Source organism: Littorina saxatilis, linkage group LG2 (assembly GCF_037325665.1).
Source record: "Littorina saxatilis isolate snail1 linkage group LG2, US_GU_Lsax_2.0, whole genome shotgun sequence".
In the NCBI taxonomy this organism is placed as follows: domain Eukaryota; kingdom Metazoa; phylum Mollusca; class Gastropoda; order Littorinimorpha; family Littorinidae; genus Littorina; species Littorina saxatilis.
Window position 1 is genome coordinate 79,866,761 of NC_090246.1, and position 22,342 is coordinate 79,889,102.

A 22,342-nucleotide genomic window follows, 5' to 3' on the forward strand; every position below is an offset into this window, starting at 1 on the left:
ATGTTTCTACTTGTTCTATGTAGACATGGTCAATTTGTACAGGACACGCCACTGTCACCCCCGGTCTTAAAATGGGGGTTTCACTGCATGTTTCTACTTGTTCTATGTAGACATGGTCAATTTGTACAGGACACGCCACTGTCACCCCCGGTCTTAAAATGGGGGTTTCACTGCATGTTTCTACTTGTTCTATGTAGAAATGGTCAATTTGTACAGGACACGCCACTGTCACCCCCGGTCTTAAAATGGGGGTTTCACAGCATGTTTCTACTTGTTCTATGTAGACATGGTCAATTTGTACAGGACACGCCACTGTCACCCCCGGTCTTAAAATGGGGTTTCACTGCAGGTTTCTACTTGTTCTATGTAAACATGGTCAATTTGTACAGGACAGTACGCCACTGTCACCCCCGGTCTTAAAATGGGGGTTTCACTGCATGTTTCTACTTGTTCTATGTAGAAATGGTCAATTTGTACAGGACACGCCACTGTCACCCCCGGTCTTAAAAGGGGGCCACACTGTACATTTTGTGTCACTATCAAGTTTCAAGTTTCAAAAGTTTCAAGTTTCAAAGTTTTATTTATTCCAATAAAACCCCGTGAGGGTACATGGAAAATTAAAAAAAAAAAACACAATAAAAACACATTTCATTCAACACCAAATAAAAGGAACTAAAACAAAAAGAAATCAGACTATGTACAGAAAAGGGAGTTGAGGGGTGAGGGAGAGCAAAAACAATACAAGAAACAATTCAACAATAATAATAATAAATAATAATAATAATAATAATAATAATAATAATAATAAGAATAATACAAAAAATAATAAAACATTACAAGTGCAAAGTGATTACATACATTTGTTTACTATGGGAAATGGGGGGAAGGGAGAGGGGGGGGGGGGGTGATGGGTGGGTTAACATAAGGACAAAGATACTATTACAAACAACACAAAACAGATAACGGAATATAAAGCTAAAAGAGAATTAAATTTTACTCGTTTCTCAAACAGTCCATGACAAGTGTCATGAACTTTGCGAGTTTTAGCAATAAACTCTTTTTTGTAGTGGAAAAAAGCTCTCTGAATTTAACTGAATTGGGGCGGGCATAATAATAGCACCGTAACAACTGTTTTCTATAATCAACATTCCATGCTTACAGTTCTGATTAAACATACACTCAAATAGCTTGAAATGTGAACCTTTATTTGAATAAAACACACACCATAAATATGTCAGCAAAATTGCTCCAATTCGCTTCCATGAACACACATACTGATTGCACATGTGTTTGCACACACACACACACACACACACACACACATATGTACACGCACACACTCCTGACAGATATGTTAAGTTATATCTTAGCAAAACACTGACAAATGTGTATCACAAGTGGACAAAAAACCAAAAAACTCACTGAAAAAATCATTGCCAGTAAAACAATGGCATCAAATAAGCAGAGAAACCATTACAGCCTCTGCTCGTTTCATCAGCTGTGTTGTTCACAAATCAGATTTTGATTAACTTATCCTCCACTGCAAGTCAAAGCAAACAGACTCCAAAACATCTTTAGAACTCCTGTATATGCGCTCATTCTTATCCCTTGCACACAGGCAGCCACATACCATGGTTGAGGAATTGCACTTGAATTCTCTATGGGTATATTCACACCATTCAGTCAAGACTACTCATGCATTCAACAAGAAAACGATCTTTACTCCACTCAACAATGTTGGTTATTGGTTATATGTCAGTTACTCCAAGGACTATAACATGCACTGCATGCGTATGACACACTCACAAACACTTCTTCCGTTTCTGTTAATGCCCTGAGCAGGGATCGAACACAGAACTATACACACACCACAGAGCACATACTAACCACTCAGCCACAATTCAAGTCAGTCTCAACAACACTGAACAGACAGCCATGCACTCAGAAACATTCCGAGTCAAAAACTTCAATCACAACAATACTACCAAACACAACAATACTACCAAACAAAACAATACTACCAATTCTACTTCCACTGACAGCAGCATCCGTACCCGTCAAAGATGATCAACTGGATTGATTGTCAAAGTACAGGATCAGAGCAGTTCTTCAGACCAGGGGGCAGTTTTATGGACTCGCAATGGTCAAACCGAGTAGGACCACCACTCTGTCATCCGACTGCAGTTGTCTGAAAGCCATGCTGGGGAAAGCCGTGCTGACTGAAATCTTTTTCATGAAACCAGATTTAGTAACGTTACTGCATTTCACTTGTTCCACTGCAGTTGACCGACTGTGTGGCTGGCCCATAAAACTGGCCCCAGGTGTGGTCATCAGCGGCATCAGCTGTGTATCGAGCTTGACACACCTGAGCTGTCCACAGCTAGTGGCTACACCTGCAGCCAAGAGGTGCTTTGGACACTGGCTCAACACTGGGCTTAGAAAGAAAAGGTATTGCACTGGACTGGTGGACTAAGAGCTGACATTGTGAGTGCTCTGCACATCATGCACAACAACTACAGAGTCAAAAACTACTGAGGTGTGACCAGGGGATTTGAAAGTTATCAAGCTCTAGACTGTCATGCATGATGCATAAAACATATATGGGGTCAAAAACTACTGAGGTGTGACCAGGTGTTTTGAAAGTTATGAAGCTCTACACATGATGCACAACTATAGAGTAAAAAAACACTGAGGTGTGACCAGTTGTTTTGAAAGTTATCAACAGGTGTTGGAGGTGTCGAGGCGAAAGCGAGCTATGTGCAGGGTGGTTGAGCGCCACCACCACATCGCCATGGCGATTATCACATGCCAGCACTGATGGCTGGACCCCACATAGTCAAACACACCTGGAACACACACATTGCAAGCTTGCACGCATAAACATAAACATACACACACAAATGTACACACACATACACACACAAATGTACACACACATACACACACACACACAAACCTTTACAAGCAGGCACACAAACATTACATAAAAGGAGATCATATGTTTTAAGGTTAAATGTATAAACGCATGTAAACGTTCATGTAAATGTAAACGTTAATGTTGATGTAAATGATAATGCACAGATCATGCTCTTTAGGATCATGGTAATGCCCGTTCTATCAAATAAGAGGAGGTCTAACAATTCACCAACAGTTATCAAGATTCTGAATCAATCGTTTCATGATTGAATATTTAGTTCCTCTTTGTCGACCCCACCCCTTACCAAAGAAACTGTAACTAAATCTGCTGCCTGAGAATTCTCTAGCTTATAAATGCTGACATGATTTCTGTGACACCGGATCTTCAGAAAAGTAATAAACTAACACAAGAACTCATCAGTCAATATAACACTTACCTCGACAGTACTATTCTTGCACATTATCTATTATAGGCCGAAAAAATTGGACAAAACGCTGAGTGGGTACAATTATCTCCCATAACCATGCGCCACCGTGGATCCCAAGCACTGTCCGAGTGCTTCCCCCTTACAGGATGTAGGTGGCGCGTCCTCTTTCTTTTTTCGCGCGTGTCAGACCGGCTGTGTTTCTGCTACGCTCCCGGATTATTTTGGACTAAGAGGCTCCTTTTCTGTGTGGACTATCACCTGTTGGATTATTGTGTGTTATTCCACTTCTGGCTTGAGGCTACGTTGTGTTTCCTTCAACTTGTGCCTCCGTTTTTGTGTGGCGGACTCGGCGTGCCTCCCGTCCTACTTCGTGGTGACCGGTCGTCTGCTTCTCGTTTCGCCGCATTCACTTGAGTATTGACCTAAATTTTCTTTGAATTTTGTTAATTCTCGGTCTTTAAGGGTACGTACAGGGCGAGGTAGGATGTCTCGTCCTGTTTTGGGCTCTGGTTCTACGGAACCAGAGTCTGCCGGGGGCAACCCTTCTCCGGGCGCCCAGCGTCATGTTTTACGCACGGAGAAGGGGATCTTTCGGCGCTCCGACTCTCCCTCCCCAAACGCTTTGCGTTTGCGGCGAGGGAGGGCGGAGAAAGCCTGTTTGAGCAAGCTCAATGCGAGCTTGCTCAAACAGGCTGGGCTTGAGCCTGGGACTTCGGGCGGGGCTGCGCCGTCGAAGGTTCGGGGAAGGTCGAGGGGAAAGAAAAAGCTTCTTTCTCCTTCTCCTTCAGTGGAACAGGCTTCCCCCCCTTCGACGCCGTTGTCCGGCCCTCAGTCTCAGGCTTCAGCTCCTCCCGGTTTCAAGCCTGGGGGGAAGGTTTCCTTCTCCCCCCTGGCTCGAATCCGGGGGCAGGTCGATTCCCAACCCTCTTTGGGGGTTGGTGAATCCGATCTAGGGGCTACTGGAGAGACTCAGGTTTTGACAGCCAACGGCCATACCACGTTGAAAACACCGGTTCTCGTCCGACCACCGAAGTTAAGCAACGTCGGGCCCGGTTAGTACTTGGATGGGTGACCGCCTGGGAACACCGGGTGCAGTTGGCATTAAAATCTTCCTTTTCCGGTGCCTCTCCTGTGCCCTCCTCGGTTTCCACCGCTGTGGAAGCCAGGAGGGACACGGGTCCTCCTCTGAACTCCCTCGCTGGGTCGTCTGCTGCTGTTTTGACAGTAGTTTCGGCCTCCTGGGGGGGGAGATCGGAGGAGATGACGGGGTCTCTGAATTCCCTCCCCGCTGGGGTTGGGATGCGAATTGACCCCGTTCAGGGCGGTCCTGTGGGGGCAGGGGTTTCAGGCTTCGTGCCTACGACCACTGCTACTACGGTTCCCTCTGACGTCCGTGTGACTGGTGGCTGTCCCTCTTGAAACGCTCCGGCCGACTAGTTACTGGACGTGGAGGTGTTCGACAGAACGTGGTACTTCTGTCGAATGGTCAGGGCGACGGGAACATTGTTTCTGTTGCTCAGACCGACACCTCCGACCGGACCGTCTTGACCCCACGCCATTCCTTAGCGTCTGGTGTTCGGGTGACGGATGGTCCGGACCAAGGGTCCGGAACGTTCCAGGCTTACGGGTCGGGATCGAACCGGACCCACGGGTCCCGACTGGACTTGACCTCCGGGTTTGGTCCGGACGGGACCCATGGTACGGGACCGTACCGGACCTTAGGGTCCGGTGCGGGACAGTACCTCTGGCCCTTGCCGGACCCCCCGGACCTACGGGTCCGGATGGTACGGTACGGGACCAGTGGTTCGGTCGGGACCGGACCACCCGACCACCTCTGTTGGTCTGGGTGGTCTGGCACCGAACCGGAACACACCGGACCTACGGGTCCGGAGGGTACGGTACCGGACCAGTGGTCCGGTCGGGACCGGACCACTCGACCACCTCTGTTGGTCCGGGTGGTCTGGCACCGAACCGGACCATGCCGGACCTACGGGTCCGGATGGTACGGTATGTCCACGTCCGGACCGAGCCACCCGAACACTTCTGTGGGTACGGATGGTTCGGTACCGAACGGGACCTCCGGATGGTACGGGACCGGACCGAATCTACGGGTTCGGATGGTCCGGTACCGGACCACCCGACCACCTCTGTTGGTCCGGATGGTCTGTCACCGAACCGGACCATACCGGACCACCGGACCTACGGGTCCGGATGGTACGGTAGGTCCACGTCCGGACCGAACACTTCAGTGGGTACGGAGGGTTCGGTGCCGTACGGGACCTCCGGATGGTATGGGACCGGACCACAGGACCGGAACACCGGACCACCCTACCGGATCGGTCCGGACCACCCGACCACCTCTGTTGGTCCGGATGGTCTGGCACCGAACCGGACCTACGGGTCCGGATGGTACGGTATGTCCACGTCCGGACCGAGCCACCCGAACACTTCTGTGGGTACGGGTGGTTCGGTGCCGAACGGGACCTCCGGATGGTGCGGGACCGGACCGGACCTACGGGTCCGGATGGTCCGGTGCTGGACCGGTGGTCCGGTCCGGACCGGACCACCCGACCACCTCTGTTGGTCCGGATGGTCTGGCACCGAACCGGACCATACCGGACTTACGGGTCCGGATGGTACGGTGTGTCCACGTCCGGACCGAGCCACCCGAACACTTCTGTGGGTACGGATGGTTCGGTACCGAACGGGACCTCCGGATGGTACGGGACCGGACCGGAACACCGGACCGGACCACCCTACCGGACCGGTCCGGACCACCCGACCACCTCTGTTGGTCCGGATGGTCTGGCACCGAACCGGACCTACGGGTCCGGATGGTACGGTACGTCCACGCCCGGACCGAACCACCCGAACACTTCTGTGCGTACGGATGGTTCGGTGCCGAACAGGACCTCCGGATGGTACCGGACCTACGGGTCCGGATGGTCCGGTGCGGGACCACCCGACCACCTCTGTTGGTCTGGATGGTCTGGCACCGAACCGGACCATACCGGACCACCGGACCTACGGGTCCGGATGGTACGGTATGTCCACGTCCGGACCTAACCACCCGAACACTTCTGTGGGTACGATGGTTCGGTGCTGAACGGGACCTCCGGATGGTACGGCACCGGACCGGACCACCCTACCGGACCGGATCGGCACCCCCGACCGGACCGGACCATTTCTTTTCTGATCAGACCCGATGGGTTCCTGTTCAGTCTATAAATGGCGGGGGTTCGTTGGCTGGGCTGACCCAACAGTCGCAGGGTTGTTGTTTTTCTCCCCCTTCGGCTGCTGGAGACGTTTCGTCTTTGGGGCAGGGGTCTTCGCGGCCTCTTGCTTCTGTGGGCGTTTCTTCACAGCCTGCTTCATCGCTTTCGGCTCTTCCCCCTCAAGCTCCCTACACTCCTGCTTTTGAGGAGTTGTCGGGAAGTGAAGAGGAGAGTGAGTCGGAGGACGATAGGGAGGAGGATCAGGGTCGCCCTGAGGTTAACACTGAACCTCTACCCTTGCCGGTTTCTGATGGAACTTCCGAAGCTATGCTTCGTACTTTCCAACAGTACATGACAGACATCACGCGGCGTCTTGACGTCACGGATGCCTCTCTTAAGCGTCTGTCGTCTAGTGTTGACACACAGGACGTGGACCCGGGGTCTGAGGACGAGAGGCAGGAGGCTCGTCCTCGCACAGCTAGAAGGACGTTTGAACAGTTTCAGGACGTCCTTCCCTGAGACGCCCTCTCGTCCTTTGAGTCCGCTTCGGCCCGGGCGCGGGAGGCTCACGCCGCGTCTGCCGGCGGCTCGTTTTATGAACGATCCGGCCGCCGGCAATTCGCGTTCCACCCTAGTCTAAGTGCCACGGTGGAAGCGGCAGCACATCGCCTGAGGAGTACAGATTCACGTGCAAACGCGACCTATGTTCCTCGGGAGGACGCGGGTTCAGTGCCATGCTTTCCTTCGGGAGGCGCACCTCCACTGTTTCCTCGTGTCCAATCTGTTTCGTCCCTCCCTTTTCCCTTTGACTCTCGAACTCTCCCTTTCCAGACTTCGAGTGTTTAGGGTGGGGCTGACGGTGATGTGTTCGTTGGGGAGGTGCCTTCGGTCAAGAAGGTGGAACTGAGCTCTGCTTCGTTCCACAATCTTGAGGCCACCGTTTCTTCCACAGTCGAGGCCCAATCACAGGCCTTGACATGGATGAGCACGCTGTCCACACTGTTGGACCCTCCCGATCGGGCAGAGTCCGATTCATGTTTCCAAGCCCTGACACGGTTCGAGTGGATCGGGCTTTGCATGCCGTGCGATCGTACGTGACGTCTGCGGCAGAATTGGCCATTGGAACACGGGTCCACTTTATTGGCCCTGTTCCGTGATCATTTTCTGCCTACTTCTATAGTGCCTCCGGATATGAGGAAGAGTCTGAGGAACACGTTTCCTCAGCCTTCTTCCCTCTTTCATCCGGACACTGTTCGTTCTGTGGTGGAGTCCACACGCCAGAGGAACACTGATTCTCTGATGGTTGGCCTCGCTGCTTCGGCGACGGCGGCGGGGAGTAAGAGAAGTGCTACAGTCACCTCCAGCTCCCAGCCTCAGAAGAAGAAGAAGAAGCCAGTTTCACTGCCTCCTTCTTCCTCCTCTTAGGCGCCTGTTGCGTTCCCAAGCAAGACGAAGGGTGCTCAGACAGGTAAGGGGAAGCAGCACCACCAGGGGGGGTGGTCGCAAGCCTGCGCCTGCCCGCCAGCAGAATTTTCAGTGAGTCCCGGCCCTACGTTGACGCCCCCTCAAGTTGCCCCTCTTTCGTCCGTCGGTTCCCTTTTTTCGGGCCCGCGGCATGTGGGGCAGACTGGTCTCCAACCAGTTTTTCTTGAGGGTGGTGTGGTCGGGGTTTTCTCTACCGCTGTCGTCACAACCTCCATTGTCCGCTCTACCTTGGACGTTCCCCCCTCCTCGAGAGCCTGCCAGATGGCAGGCTCTTCAGGACGAGGTGAACTCGTTGGTCGAGAAGAAGGCGGTCTACCCCCTTTCTCAGCCTTCTCTGGGGTTCTGCTCCCGCCTGTTCACCGTCCCCAAAAAGGACGGCCGGTTCAGGCCGGTGTTGGACCTCTCCACCTTGAACTTGTACCTTCACAGGTGCAAGTTCAAGATGGAAACCCCTTCGTCGGTCCGGTTGGCCATCCGGCCAAACGATTGGGCCATGTCTGGGACCTCCAGGATGCTTACTTCCACATCCTGGTGGCCCCGGGGTACCGACATCTGCTCCGGTTCGTTTGGGAGGGCACGGTGTTCGAGTTTCGGGCCCTCCCATTCGGCCTGTCCTTGGCCCCTCTGATTTTCAACGGGGACAACAACACCACATGCTTAGCTTACCTTCGCCACCAGGGGGGCACCAATTCTCGGTCCCTCTCCCTGTTGGCGGAGGAGATTCTGCTCTGGTGCCAGACCAATCAGGTCCGGATGTCAGTCCAGTTCGTTCCGGGGAAACTGAACGCCCTGGCCGACATTCTCAGTCGGGGCGATCAGGTTCTCTCCACAGAATGGACCATCGCTCACAACGTTCTACAGCGTCTGTGGGCAAGGTGGGACCGTCCTCTGATCGATCTGTTCGTAACTCGATTCAGCGCTCGGCTTCCCAGGTACGTCAGCCCCTTTCGAGACATGAATGCGTTCCACTTGGACGCATTCACTCTCTTGTGGAGGCTCCTCGATGCTTACGCCTATCCCCCGACATCTCTGATTCCGAGGGTGCTGGCAAAATATCTGCAGGAACGACCAAGACTGATTTTGGTCGCGCCTTACTGGCCAACAGCTCCGTGGTTTCCAGATCTTCGCGGTCTCACCCACGTAGACCCTCTACCTCTGGATCTGGACGGGGGAGGTCTGCTCCAGCCTCGATCATGCCTCCCTCATCCACGTCCAGAGAGTCTGTGCTTGACCGCATGGCTCTTGTGCGCTCCAAACTGCTTGCACTAGGATTGCACAAGAGTTCAGTAGAGTTTTCCTTGAACGCTAAGAGGCGATCAACTAATCAGCTCTACGACTTACGCTGGAGAGCTTGGGCCACCTTCGCCTTGTCCAAGGGGATAAAGCCGCTTTATCCCTCAACACAGGACTTGGCCAACTTCCTGGTGGAAGTGTATCAAAAGAAGAGTCTTTCTTCTAAGACTCTTCTTGGATACAGATCTGCCATCGCTTCCACGATTGCGGCCGCTACTGGTCGCAGAACTGAACACTTGATCAGGTCCTCCCTCATCGCTAATGTCCTTTCGGGTATTAGCAATGCAGCGGTGTCTAAACCTCGGGTTTCATTTCCCAAGGGGGATGTCTTTCTGGTCCTCAAACTCCTGCGTAGCAATGAGTTTGAACCCCTGGCAGGCATCAGTATCAAGTTGCTGATTTTTAAGACTAATTGTTCCTCATCGCTTTAGCCACTTGCCGTAGACTCAGTGGTATTCAAGCTTTGAGTGGCCTGGACTTTGACATTGAGTTCACCACACAGCAGTGGTTGCTAGCATGGTCACGTCAGTCTAAGGTATGTTTCTTGGGTATATTTTCTTTTACGGTAGTACTGTTCGAAAATTGCCTGGGTATCTTAATCCTTGGATTTAAGTGATTTTGATTAAGGAGTTTAATACTCTACATATCACCCTCACACCACTCTGGTATTCTGTGCAAGAATAGTACTGTCGAGGTAAGTGTTATATTGACTGTAAGGCTTCTTTTTAAGCCTACTGTCTATATGATACTTACCGAGACAGTACTATTAGAGTTTCCCTCCCGCCTCCCCTCTTGATATGTTATGGGCTTTTTGAGGGTCTGCAGCTCATAAAGAAAGAGGACGCGCCACCTACATCCCGTAAGGGGGAAGCACTCGGACAGTGCTTGGGATCCACGGTGGCGCATGGTTATGGGAGATAATTGTACCCACTCAGCGTTTTGTCCAATTTTTTCGGCCTATAATAGATAATGTGCAAGAATAGTACTGTCTCGGTAAGTATCATATAGACAGTAGGCTTAAAAAGAAGCCTTACAACTCCCATCAAATTAACATCTATAGGTTCCTATGGCAGCACTTATAAAAGAATCCACAAAAAATCACCCCTTTCAGTAAACACAAACCAACTGCATTCACAAGAAAAATATCATTGTGAGTCTTCTTTACTGGGAAGCCTTAGGATACTGACATGTCTGAAGCACTTCTATATTGTTCTCTGTGTGCAATATGTATATTACAGCAACAAACAGTCATTTTACAAACAATTCACTACTGTCAACATAAACTTAGAAGCATGTAAAACTGGAATGAAAGCCCGTGAATGTTGCTTAGTAAGCATTTCTTTAAAACAAAAAGAACAAAAATACATGGGGTAAAGTGTTTTCAAAAATTCAAAAGTGTTTGGTATAACATATTCTGTCACACAGGTGAAAGTTATCCACTTTGGTACTGAGCACTACAATCAATATCAACCAGGAAGGTGCACATATTGTCCACCAAGAGAACTCAGCTCTACAGTGCTACAAAAAGCCAAGGTAAGAACTCGATGTTAGGGATTGGTTGATGCACGACAATTCTGCCGCAGTTGTGCCAGATAAAAAGCTATGGCAGATATGATCTATTTTTGAAGGGCAGGGACTGTGAATGAAGCACAGTGTCACATAACAAACATTTAAGTGGGTGTAGCAGGTCCTAGCATTTTTTATGCAATGCCTGTGTGTGTGAGCGAGGTTTTTCTAATAAAAGAGAATCTCTCGACCAGAGAAATGCTATGAATAACTAAAATTGGGTCTACGAAAAGAAATGGGGGGGGGGGGGGGGGAGAATGTGTGTGTGTGTGACCAGGTGCGGCGCTTGATGTGTCTGTTACGGTAATAGAGAATCTCGCAGCCAGCAGATGGCGACAACAAGAAGCCTGACAAGAAAAGGGAGAGGGATGAGGGTAGGGGGTAGGTGGAGGTGTGATTCAAACAGGGCAGGTGTGCGTTAGGCGATAAAAGAGAATCTCGCGGCCGGAGTGGTGCCAGAAGACGAACGCGAAGACAATGATTGTGTGCCACAGCTGGTGACTAGACCCAATGTAGTCAAACAAACCTGAAACACACACAGACATAACATTACACAGCTTTGTATCCCGAAACAGACCAACAGATACACACACAACAAACACAATCAAATTTCCTTGCATTCCAGGATGTTATCAATTGTGAGAACAAAGCATAAGGAGAGAGAGAGAGAGAGAGAGAGAGAGAGAGAGAGAGAGAGAGAGAGAGAGAGAGAGAGAGAGAGAGAGAGAGAGAGAGAGTGTGTGTGTGTGTACATGCATATGTGTGAGTGTCTTTTTAAATAAAGATTGTAAAGTTTATTGCTGCTTACATCCACAACTGAGTCACTCCCCACCCCCACTTCAACCCTGTCTTCCATAGACAATCATGCAGGCTGTGACATGCCACTGAATATTCATAATGTACTTGTGCCTTGACAGCTGTTTGTTGTCTGTGACATGTTATGCCACTGAATATGCATAATGTACTTGCATGTGCCTTGACAGCTGTTTGTTGCAGGCTGTGACATGCTATGCCACTGAATATTCATCATGTACTTGTGCCTTGACAGCTGCTGGTTGTCTGTGACACAGGGTGGCCAACCTATGCTGCACAAACCAGGTACTGACACTCCTGTACAACACGGCAGCCTCCATTCCCTCCCTGCCTGGAGCAGTTCATCAACTCACCTGGAAACATCCTCTCGGGAAACTTTGAGATGTAGAAAATGAAGGCCAGCAAACCCAGCATGTACATCGCAGTCACCTTCGGTATAAACATCTGTAACACAAAACAAATATATTGTGGTCATGGTTGGTCATTTACCTGTAAGGATGCAGTGATAACCATACATGTTCCTGAACAATCTACCTGACAAAATCACAGTCAGAATTTGTCTGACAATTCTGTCCCTGACACTTTCGGACTTCAAGCAGTAACATAACAGAACATGACTGCTCAACAAGACTGATCCTCTGAGCCTCATCGCTGTAATTCACAAACCTTGTATCTCAATTTTTCTTGTTTTGAGAAAATCGGAAAAAAAACTGTTCTAAAAATCTACCGCTTCAAATATAACTTCAATTCATGGGTTAATATTTTGTTTAAAACAGTGCAATACCATTCTTAATGTGTGTTAATGTCAGTTATTAATGATATTCCATTTAAATGAACAGATATTGAGAAAAAAGAGCTTTTTATTCAAAGGAGCCATCCAGAAGTGGTAAATACGAGTTTTTTTTATATGCAAGCTAAAAATACAACAGCAGGAACATCGTATTTTTCATTTTACATATGTATGACATAGTTTCCGTCAAAGTGTGGCATGAAAACCTCGTAAGTTTTAGTGGTTTTTTTTGCCGCTCACTTCAAAGAAATCAAGATACGTTTCTTTCCTTTAGAAAGCAGTTGGAGCTAAGAGCTTTTATCCCCACATGCGCGACATAATAAGGGAGCTTACTATTTAGTTTCAAAACCTCAAAAATTCAGATATGAGGTTTGTGAATTACAGCGAGGAAATACCACAGTCTTCAGGCTAACTGACAAGTCTATGAGAAAACCAACTGAGAAAAAAAACTTGGGCCCAAGAATTTGCCATAATTTTACCATTTCATGTGTCTTCTGATTACCGTATTTTACCTATAAGTATAAAAGTATAAGGCGCAACTTTTTTTTCTTAATCTTGACCCCTGCAGCTTATTGAAGGGAAGCGCCCTATGTGTTGTTAAAATAGAAATCCCTGGCCAAGTTTCATCTCAGACATCAAAGAGACCGCCTGAGTACCAGTCAAACAACTTGTGATAATGTATGTTTCAGCTACTAGGTACTACCCTGGCCAAATTTCCTCTCAAGACATCAAAGAGACCGCCCCATAGGTTAAACTCGGTCACTGACCCCAGTGCAGAAAGTGTTTCCTCTCTCAGATATGAAAGGGGAACCACCTCTCATAGCTAAAACTGGGTCATTGACCCCGGGGAAGAAGGTCAGTGTCTATAAACAAGGCCACCCAGCTATCACAATGGACCTGCCTTTGATCTGCGGCACACACAGAGCACAAATATTTCCACTCTGTATTCTTCCTTTGATGTGCGGCTTATACCGGAAGCGCCTAATGTGATGTTTTTTCTCAATTTTACCTCAAAAGTGGGGGTTGCGCCCTATATAAGGAAGCGCCTTATAGCCCCGAAAGTAGGGTACAATGTTTGTGTGTTCTAGCTGCCAGGAGGGGCCATGAAATCGCCTTTAAAATTGTAACATTTTGTTTCTTTCGAGAGCCCCACTCTGTGCCTAGCTCTGTTAGTGTATGCTGCTAGTATTTATGCCCAGTTTTTACAGATTTTTGACCTCCTCTGTTCTCCAGCCTGTCAATTGCACTGACCTCTGTACACACACACACACACACACATAATGCACACACACACACACACTGACACACACATAATGCACACACACACACACTCACACGCACTGACACACACATAATGCACACACACACACACATACCCTGACACACACATAATGCACAAACACACTGACCTGTACAACAGGGGCAGAGAATCCACTAATGAAGTAGACCCAGTGTACGGACGGTTTAATACCCCCCCCCCCCCCCCCACACACACTGACCTGTACAACAGGGGCAGAGAATCCACCGTTGAGATAGACCCAGTGTACGGACGGCATGATACCGTAGGCGGCCAGCCCCACGTAGACGGCCATGCGGGTGTGGAACCAGCGCGACGTGAAGAAGTGGGGATGTAGTTGGAACCACAGGGTGGACACCGTCAACACGGTGATGATCATCATGTAGATGTCGCGCCATATCTGACACACACACAACAAGCCGTCAACACGGTGATGATCATCGTGTAGATGTCGCGCCATATCTGACACACACACAACAAGCCGTCAACACGGTGATGATCATCATGTAGATGTCGCGCCATATCTGACACACACAACAAGCCGTCAACATGGTGATGATCATCATGTAGATGTCGCGCCATATCTGACACACACACAACAAGCTGTCAACACGGTGATGATCATCATGTAGATGTCGCGCCATATCTGACACACACACAACAAGCTGTCAACAGGGTGATGATCATCATGTGGATGTCGAGCCATATCTGACACACACACAACAAGCCGTCAACAGGGTGATGATCATCATGTGGATGTCGAGCCATATCTGACACACACACAACAAGCTGTCAACACGGTGATGATCATCATGTAGATGTCGAGCCATATCTGACACACACACAACAAGCCGTCAACAGGGTGATGATCATCATGTAGATGTCGCGCCATATCTGACACACACACAACAAGCCGTCAACACGGTGATGATCATCATGTAGATGTCGCGCCATATCTGACACACACACAACAAGCTGTCAGCACTGTGATGATCATCGTGTAGATGTTGAGCCATATCTGACACACACACAACAAGCTGTCAGCACTGTGATGATCATCGTGTAGATGTTGAGCCATATCTGACACACACACAACAAGCTGTCAACACGGTGATGATCATCATGTAGATGTTGAGCCATATCTGACACACACACAACAAGCTGTCAGCACTGTGATGATCATCATGTAGATGTCGCGCCATATCTGACACACACACAACAAGCTGTCAACACGGTGATGATCATCATGTGGATGTCGCGCCATATCTGACACACACACAACAAGCCGTCAACACGGTGATGATCATCATGTAGATGTCGAGCCATATCTGACACACACACAACAAGCTGTCAACACGGTGATGATCATCATGTAGATGTCGCGCCATATCTGACACACACACAACAAGCCGTCAACACGGTGATGATCATCATGTAGATGTTGAGCCATATCTGACACACACACAACAAGCCGTCAACAGGGTGATGATCATCATGTAGATGTTGAGCCATATCTGACACACACACAAGCCGTCAACACGGTGATGATCATCATGTAGATGTCGCGCCATATCTGACACACACACATGTACAGAGCTCTCAATGGACTGGGCTTTCTTTTCAACTATGCAAGAGAGTTTCTACGAAGCTGAGTCAGTCTGAAAGCAGGGTAAAACAGTTTCTACACACCATTTCACACAGTTTTGTGTCTGTCTTCCTACTTGAAACAAGTTTGGAGTGACATCTCACACTTCACTCTGAACGATTCTGAACACTCATTGACTTTGTCATGTACTTCTTGTCATACTGTCAAGACCTCTAACACACAGCACCAATGTATCACTCTTTCAACAACTAGGCCTCACATCGTGTCAAGAGAGCCATTCAATCCCTGGTAACCATACATTAAAACCTTGCTCCAATAATTCTACATAAAGATACCTTCACAATACAGACAAAGGCATGCAGACAGACAAACAGACAGAAACGCACACATGCATGTACACAGACACACACACTTACAGATAGACAATAAAAGGCGTAGTGTACTGCTGGCAGGTAGCAGCCGATCAGTCCTATAGAAACGCCGGTCATGTCGACCTGTAACCAACGACGACTGGCTCGCTCCGAGTGGCAGCAGAAGATGTGAAAGCCCGTGGAACAGATCATGCAAAACTGTAACAGAAAAAAAGACAAACACATCAAAGGTACACCCAGGTTTGCAACATTCTCGCAAACACAAACTCTGCATCAAAGACTTGCTTGAAACAGTGAGACTCAAGGGCGGATCTGGGGGGGGGGGGGGGGGGTTACACGGGTTACGTAACCCCCCCCCACCCCCCCAAAAAAGAGGTAATTTATTGGCTCAGGATGCACCAGATAGCTCTATTTTGTTTCTTTGGATAAAAAAAATTTCCGGGGGGGCATGCCCCCGGACCCCCCTAGAGGCTTAGGCGCCTTCGGCGCCGTCAACTTGTATCTTCGCAGTCATTTTGTAACACCCCCCTCCAAAGTGAATTGATCCGCCCTTGAGACTAGTACCCTGACATTCAGTAGAGCTGCTCATGTCACCTGTATTTCTTCCTTGTTCACAGTCTGTTTCTGTTTTTCTCACAGATTCCAAGTAAGAATTATTCCCTAACCTTACATACATCTGGGCCAATTTTGGGTAACTTGTCACACGCTCAGGAATATGCCGCCTAGTTAATCTGCAGTTGAGTTCACTACGTTCCCTACCACCTGATGACACAGAAGACCCAGTGTCACAAGCACTTATATTTACTACAGTCGAACCCCCCTTTTAAGACACCCCCCCCCCCCCCCCAATTTTTTTAATTTTGAAGACCTCGTTTTCTCAGATTATTGGAGGTCTTAAATGGGGGGAACCAGTGTAATAAAACATGCTTTTCCCTGTCACCTGATAGCAGAGCAGGCCGAGCGTGATGACAACATGGTCGGTGAGTCCGCCCCTCAGTCGGGGGATGGCGATGAGGTTGTCGTAGAGCATCAGCACCAGGAACAGCAGGAAGCCAACCAGGTGCGACCAGATGTTCAGCGTCTCGTTGCTCCACACAAACAGGCTGGAGGACAAGAACATCACAAGATTTTTAGTATACTTGGCTTGGATTAGAAGAAAATCCCAAGGTTTTCAGCTCTTCACAAGGGTTATACTTGGCTTGGATGAGAAGAAAATCACAAGGTTTTCACAAGGGTTTAATATGCGTTTGGATGAGAAGAAAATCCCACGGTTTTCACAGGGTTTTATATATATATATATATATATGCGAATGGATGAGAAGGAAATCACAAGGTTTTCACTTGGCTTGGATGAGAACAAATCAAAAGGTTTTTACAAGGGTTTTATATATATGCATTTTGGATGAGAAGAAAATCACAAGGTTTTCACAAGGGTTTTACTTGGCTTGGATGAGAAGAAAACCACCATTTTTGTCACAAGGGTTTATATATATATATATATGCGTTTAGATGAGAAGAAAACCACAATTTTTTCACATAGCCTAGGTTTGGGCTCATAGGGCTTTCAAGCCATCAAATGAAAACTTACTCACCCACAATGAAAAGAGAAAGTATGAATGGGAAACAAATTTCAGGTTTTCATGGAAATAAAGATACTGAGGCTTACAGAAGCACAGTGCTCCATACAAACATTTTAAAAGAAAAGTGGCTGAGTGCAGCAAAACTTTCAAGAGTTGAGAGTTAATCACTTAATGGAATGTTTCCTTTGCTTTTTATTCGACAAGACATTCTATTACTTCTGTTAAGCTGGCATCTAACCTAACCTAGGTGGTGGGTTCAAGTGCTAGTCTTTCGGATGAGACGAAAAACCGAGGTCCCTTCGTGTACACTACATTGGGGTGTGCACGTTAAAGATCCCACGATTGACAAAAGGGTCTTTCCTGGCAAAATTGTATAGGCATAGATACAAATGTCCACCAAAATACCCGTGTGACTTGGAATAATAGGCCGTGAAAAGTAGGATATGCGCCGAAATGGCTGCGATCTGCTGGCCGATGTGAATGCTTGATGTATTGTGTAAAAAATTCCATCTCACACGGCATCAATAAATCCCTGCGCCTCGAATATGTGCGCGATATAAATTGAAAAAATAAAATAATAAAAATAAATAAATAAATCCCTGCGCTTAGAACTGTACCCACGGAATACGCGCGATATAAGCCTCATATTGATTGATTGATTGATTGATCTACAATCTTGGCTGCTATAGCATCCACCTAGTTCCATGGGAAGGGAGAGTAGGTAAAGGAAGCCCCCTCCACCCCCCTCCCCCAACACACACACACTTTGGGTCAGTAGCAAAATAACCAGTCAACCAGGAGACAGCTCGACAATATGTTTGGTTTCATGCAAATATATATTACATATACAAAGTGGAACTGTGTGGAAGTTCTGTGACTGTGACCCGCTGTAAGATGTGTTATTTTAGCCACTCAACACAGACAAGAACAATAACGTGGAAATATTTTTAACACCAGTGTGAAGTATTTTTATGCAAAGCAAATACGTATAACACAAGCTATACATAAATCTGACCCAGTTCAAAAGTATTTTATGTGGTACAATCATTGCATACCGATCAAGCTACAGTCGAACCCACTTAAAACGAACACGCTAGTTACGAATTTTGACTTATAACGTATTAGTTTTAAGTTCCCAACTGAATACCTCTTTCTTCATGCTTAAAAAAAATGCTTGAAACGAATTCTTTGTAACGAATTTATGCTTATAACGAGCACTTTTTGGATTCCCAAGCATGCATAATGTCTGTAATTTACTCACGCTTATGGCGAAATCTTTAAACTCGTCCCGAGATCGACATATCACATCATTTGCATAACGAACCCCTCTTTTAACAAACACATTTTCATCGCCCCAGAGCCGCTTTGTCTCTAAAAGTCACAAGGCTACAAGGATCTGCCTGTGAGGTCAAAGGCAGGTCCATTGTGATGGCTGGGTGGCCTTCTTTATAGACACTGACCTTCTTCCCAGGGGTCATTGACCCAGTTTTAGCTATTAGAGGTGGTTCCCCTTTCATATGAGAGAGGAAACACTTCCTGCACCCGGGTCAGTGACCGAGTTTAACCTATGGGGAGTTTAATCTATGGGGCGGTCTCTTTGATGTCTTGAGAGGAAACTTGGCCAGGGTAGTACATATGCACCAGAACTGGTGGACACCATGAAATCGGAGATTGATCAGAATGTGCATGTACATGCTTTTACACGACTTTTTAAATTTTACTTCTAAAATTGTGACAGTAAAAAAATCAATCAATTCTCTTAATGCGAATTTCGGTTAAGACGAACTTATTTCCCGATCCCCAGTGATTCGTCTTAAGCGAGTTCGACTGTAGTTCACAAAATCTTTTCACAGAGACCTCCATCAAAGTTTTCCTGATATGACATTGACAAACACATACGGTTTTAAAATTTTTAATTTACAGTTATTCATCATAAAGACGATATGTTTATGAATAATTAAATAGCAAGAATCTATAGTGGGTGCTAAAGCTGATGTGTTTTTTTGTCTCTGCATACACACACGCACAGACAGACAAGACACACACATTCCGATCCGCGCACACACAGACAGACAGACACACACACACATAGAGTCAGCCAGTGTTTGTAAAAGCTGACTGTTGGTGATGCTACCAACCTTTTCATGCAGAGTCCAAAGGGCAGAAAGGCCCTGTAGCCATCAACCACCCAGGGATTGCCTTTCAAAAACTCAGGAATTTCGTTGTAAGAAAACAGTCTGATTTCTTCGGGACTAGTCTTACATATTCCTGTCCGACACACTGCAGCACCGTGATCATCTATCTCGATGTCCAGTATATGGTATGGATCACTAGCACCACTCTGCTGACGGGTGTTGGACACTTGCCGGTTTTTCACCGTGTCTGCTGTCTTTGAATACATTTTGATGGTTTTCGTTCTGTGTGTTCCAGCAGATCGAGGCTGTCACACTGATATATATATATATATATACTTCAATCACACCAGCGCTCAAACATTTACTGCTCAAAAGTCTTCATGAAACCGGAGATCTGAGATTTTCAGAATGTAATGTTTGACAAAGCTTGTCACACACACACAGTGACACACACACACACACACGTCTGCGCAGATCACACGCATTGGCTGCACGGGGCAGATGCCTCACACTGATCAAAAAACACTTTCAGTCACTACTTTGAAGGCAGACGACTACAGCGTGCTCCGATACGTTGGAAGGTCACCGGCATACTCTTGACGACCGAACACGTTTCGCTTGTTTGGGTCGCCATTGTTGTGCCAACAGCAGACGCATGTTTTGCTCGCACGTCTGGGTGGAAAACACGATTTGAACCTTAGATGGGTGGACAAGGTCTACACAATTCTGCTTTATTTCTACCAAAGTCACATGCTTGTGGGTCCCCTTCCATGGTGCACCAAGCAAAACTTGAGTCCAGCAAACCGCTGATCGATGAGGTAGGAAATAGCCCAGTTCCAAGAAAGATAATCCTCCAACCATCAGCACAGTTTACATGACTTATCTTCCCTATGTAAACTTTCGATATCGACAGTCGAGGAGTCTTTTCCGAGTTTTCGTTGGTTCTGACTCGCCGGGATGGGAAAGTTGTGTGTGTGTGTCACTGTGTGTGTCTTTTTGTCTGTGTCTTTGTCTTTATGTGCGGTCTGTGTGCGGTCTGTGTGTGTCTCTGTGTCTGTCTCTGTGTGAGTCTGTCTCAGACTTTCAGTGCCTGTATAGCCGGGGGGTGGGAGCCTCGGGCGTGCCCAGAAAAAGTGTTTGAAAGCTGCTGGTCTGGCCTTTGCCATATCGCCATGCCGCGGAAATGGTGTTGAACAACGTCAACAACAACAACAACAACAACAACAACAACAACAACAACACGTTTGTCGCAGACTCTGAGAAAACTGAGAAGACATGAGCATTATACCCTCACAATTCTCTTGAACTTCAATGCCAGGCCTGTCATATTTTGTCTGAAACGCTCTCGGTCGTTTTAAGGCTAAAAAAAGAATGATGACATGGTATTCAGTCTACGTTGAGTAATACTGACACTGTGACAGTATGGACACGATCATTTAAACATCACTGAACAGGGATTCTTGACAAAACTGACTCGGTGTGTGTGCATAATATGTGTAGGGCCGGACTAGGGGGGGGGGGGGGGATTACAGGGGTTGCACAACCCCCCCCCCCCTGGCTTAAGCATGTACCTCCCAAACGCATTTAAAAAAAAATGTGTGTCGGAGAGGGAAGGGGGGAGGGTTGCATCTGGATCATCATGAAATCCGAGGAGAAATCGCACCTCTCACACCCTCCAACGATTTTTGTGATGAAAAGTATGAGTCCTTACAATCTCAATTCTTCTTCATTGCCTATACAGCTTGCTGTCGAATTTACCTTTTTCGTTCGTTCAACTGAGGAGAGGCTTCCTTTCCCTCCAGAAACACCAAAAAACGTTCAGCTTCTTTATCTATATATATATACGACTAGTGTCTGTCTGTCTGTCTGTCTGTCTGTTCGCGATGCACGGCCAAAGTTCTCGGTGGATCTTTTTCAAATTTGGACACCGTATTCAGCTACACCCCGGACACAACCTCATCGATGAGATATTTCAACACGTGCTCTCAGCGCGCAGCGCTGTGCGCGCTGAACCGATTTTTTGTTTGTTTTTCGGGATCCACTACCAGCAACTCTTCCTTATCTTCTCCAGTGTTTTCAGCCGCGATTATCTCCCTTCCTCCGTGTGGCGTCAATCTGTGACAAATGGATTGTACATAATTCAGTATTGGATGGTTTAAACAAATGTGTACAGATTGGCTTGCCATACTTGAAGTATCACGACTGGACAGCGTGACCTATTTTTGTAAGGCGTATCTTCATTGGCTGCTGTGGCCAATGGGAGGAAATGAGGTTAGCTTGTGGGGTGTGAAAGAGCAGAGCGTACTTGACAGTCGAGGAGGACAGACGTGTTTTGATGTCTCCGCGTTGGGCGAGAACGCTGCTCACCCGCGAACACTGAAGTCGAACACCGAAAGACTTGTGTGCGGACGAACCATGAGTGGTTCTAGGCTGTAAAGATACAGCACCCCGGTCAGAGTGAGGGGTGGAACCACTTGACAGCGGGAGAGAGAGAGAGATGGGCATCCCCTCCTTGGCGCTACGAATTGATGTTTGAGAGCGCAGGGTTGTAGCAACGCTGGAGTACTGGGAACTGGGTGGAGCCGCACCCCATAGCCACCACGAGCGGTATTGCGTGGGTGGTATGGATCCCGGGTATGTACCCGTAAAGTTTGTGGAGTCACTGTACGTGTGAACTGCCACCGAAGGAACTTAATCATAAGTTTGTGGAGTCACTGAATGTGTGAACTGCCACCGAAGAACCATAATCGGCGAGAAGATTGTGTAAGAAGTAGACGTCGTAAATTAAGTATTACGCGACAATGTGATGTGCGTAAAATGACACTGTGGTAAACAGGAACTCTAAAC

At 47.7% G+C, this 22,342-nt stretch overlaps 1 protein-coding gene and 1 non-coding gene across 3 annotated transcripts; one reads left to right on the forward strand and one right to left on the reverse strand.

Moving 5' to 3' along the window:
* Positions 1 to 1,184: 1,184 nt before the first annotated feature.
* LOC138959840 (progestin and adipoQ receptor family member 3-like) lies at positions 1,185 to 20,345 on the reverse strand. Of its 2 annotated transcripts, none has more exons than XM_070331481.1 (6): positions 19,499 to 20,345; positions 16,721 to 16,883; positions 15,826 to 15,978; positions 14,006 to 14,203; positions 12,070 to 12,160; positions 1,185 to 2,846 (listed from the first exon to the last, which is right to left on the reverse strand). In XM_070331481.1, exons 1-6 carry the CDS (start codon positions 19,759 to 19,761, stop codon positions 2,719 to 2,721), a joined length of 996 nt encoding a protein of 331 aa, XP_070187582.1. In that variant the 5' UTR covers positions 19,762 to 20,345; the 3' UTR covers positions 1,185 to 2,718. The 2 variants fall into 2 exon arrangements, with proteins under 2 accessions (XP_070187582.1, XP_070187581.1); XM_070331480.1 differs by lacking the exon at positions 1,185 to 2,846 and adding an exon at positions 11,147 to 11,429.
* LOC138960562 (5S ribosomal RNA) lies at positions 4,327 to 4,445 on the forward strand. The gene has a single exon (XR_011454037.1). It is a non-coding gene; the product is annotated as a 5S ribosomal RNA (ribosomal RNA).
* Positions 20,346 to 22,342: the final 1,997 nt, after the last annotated feature.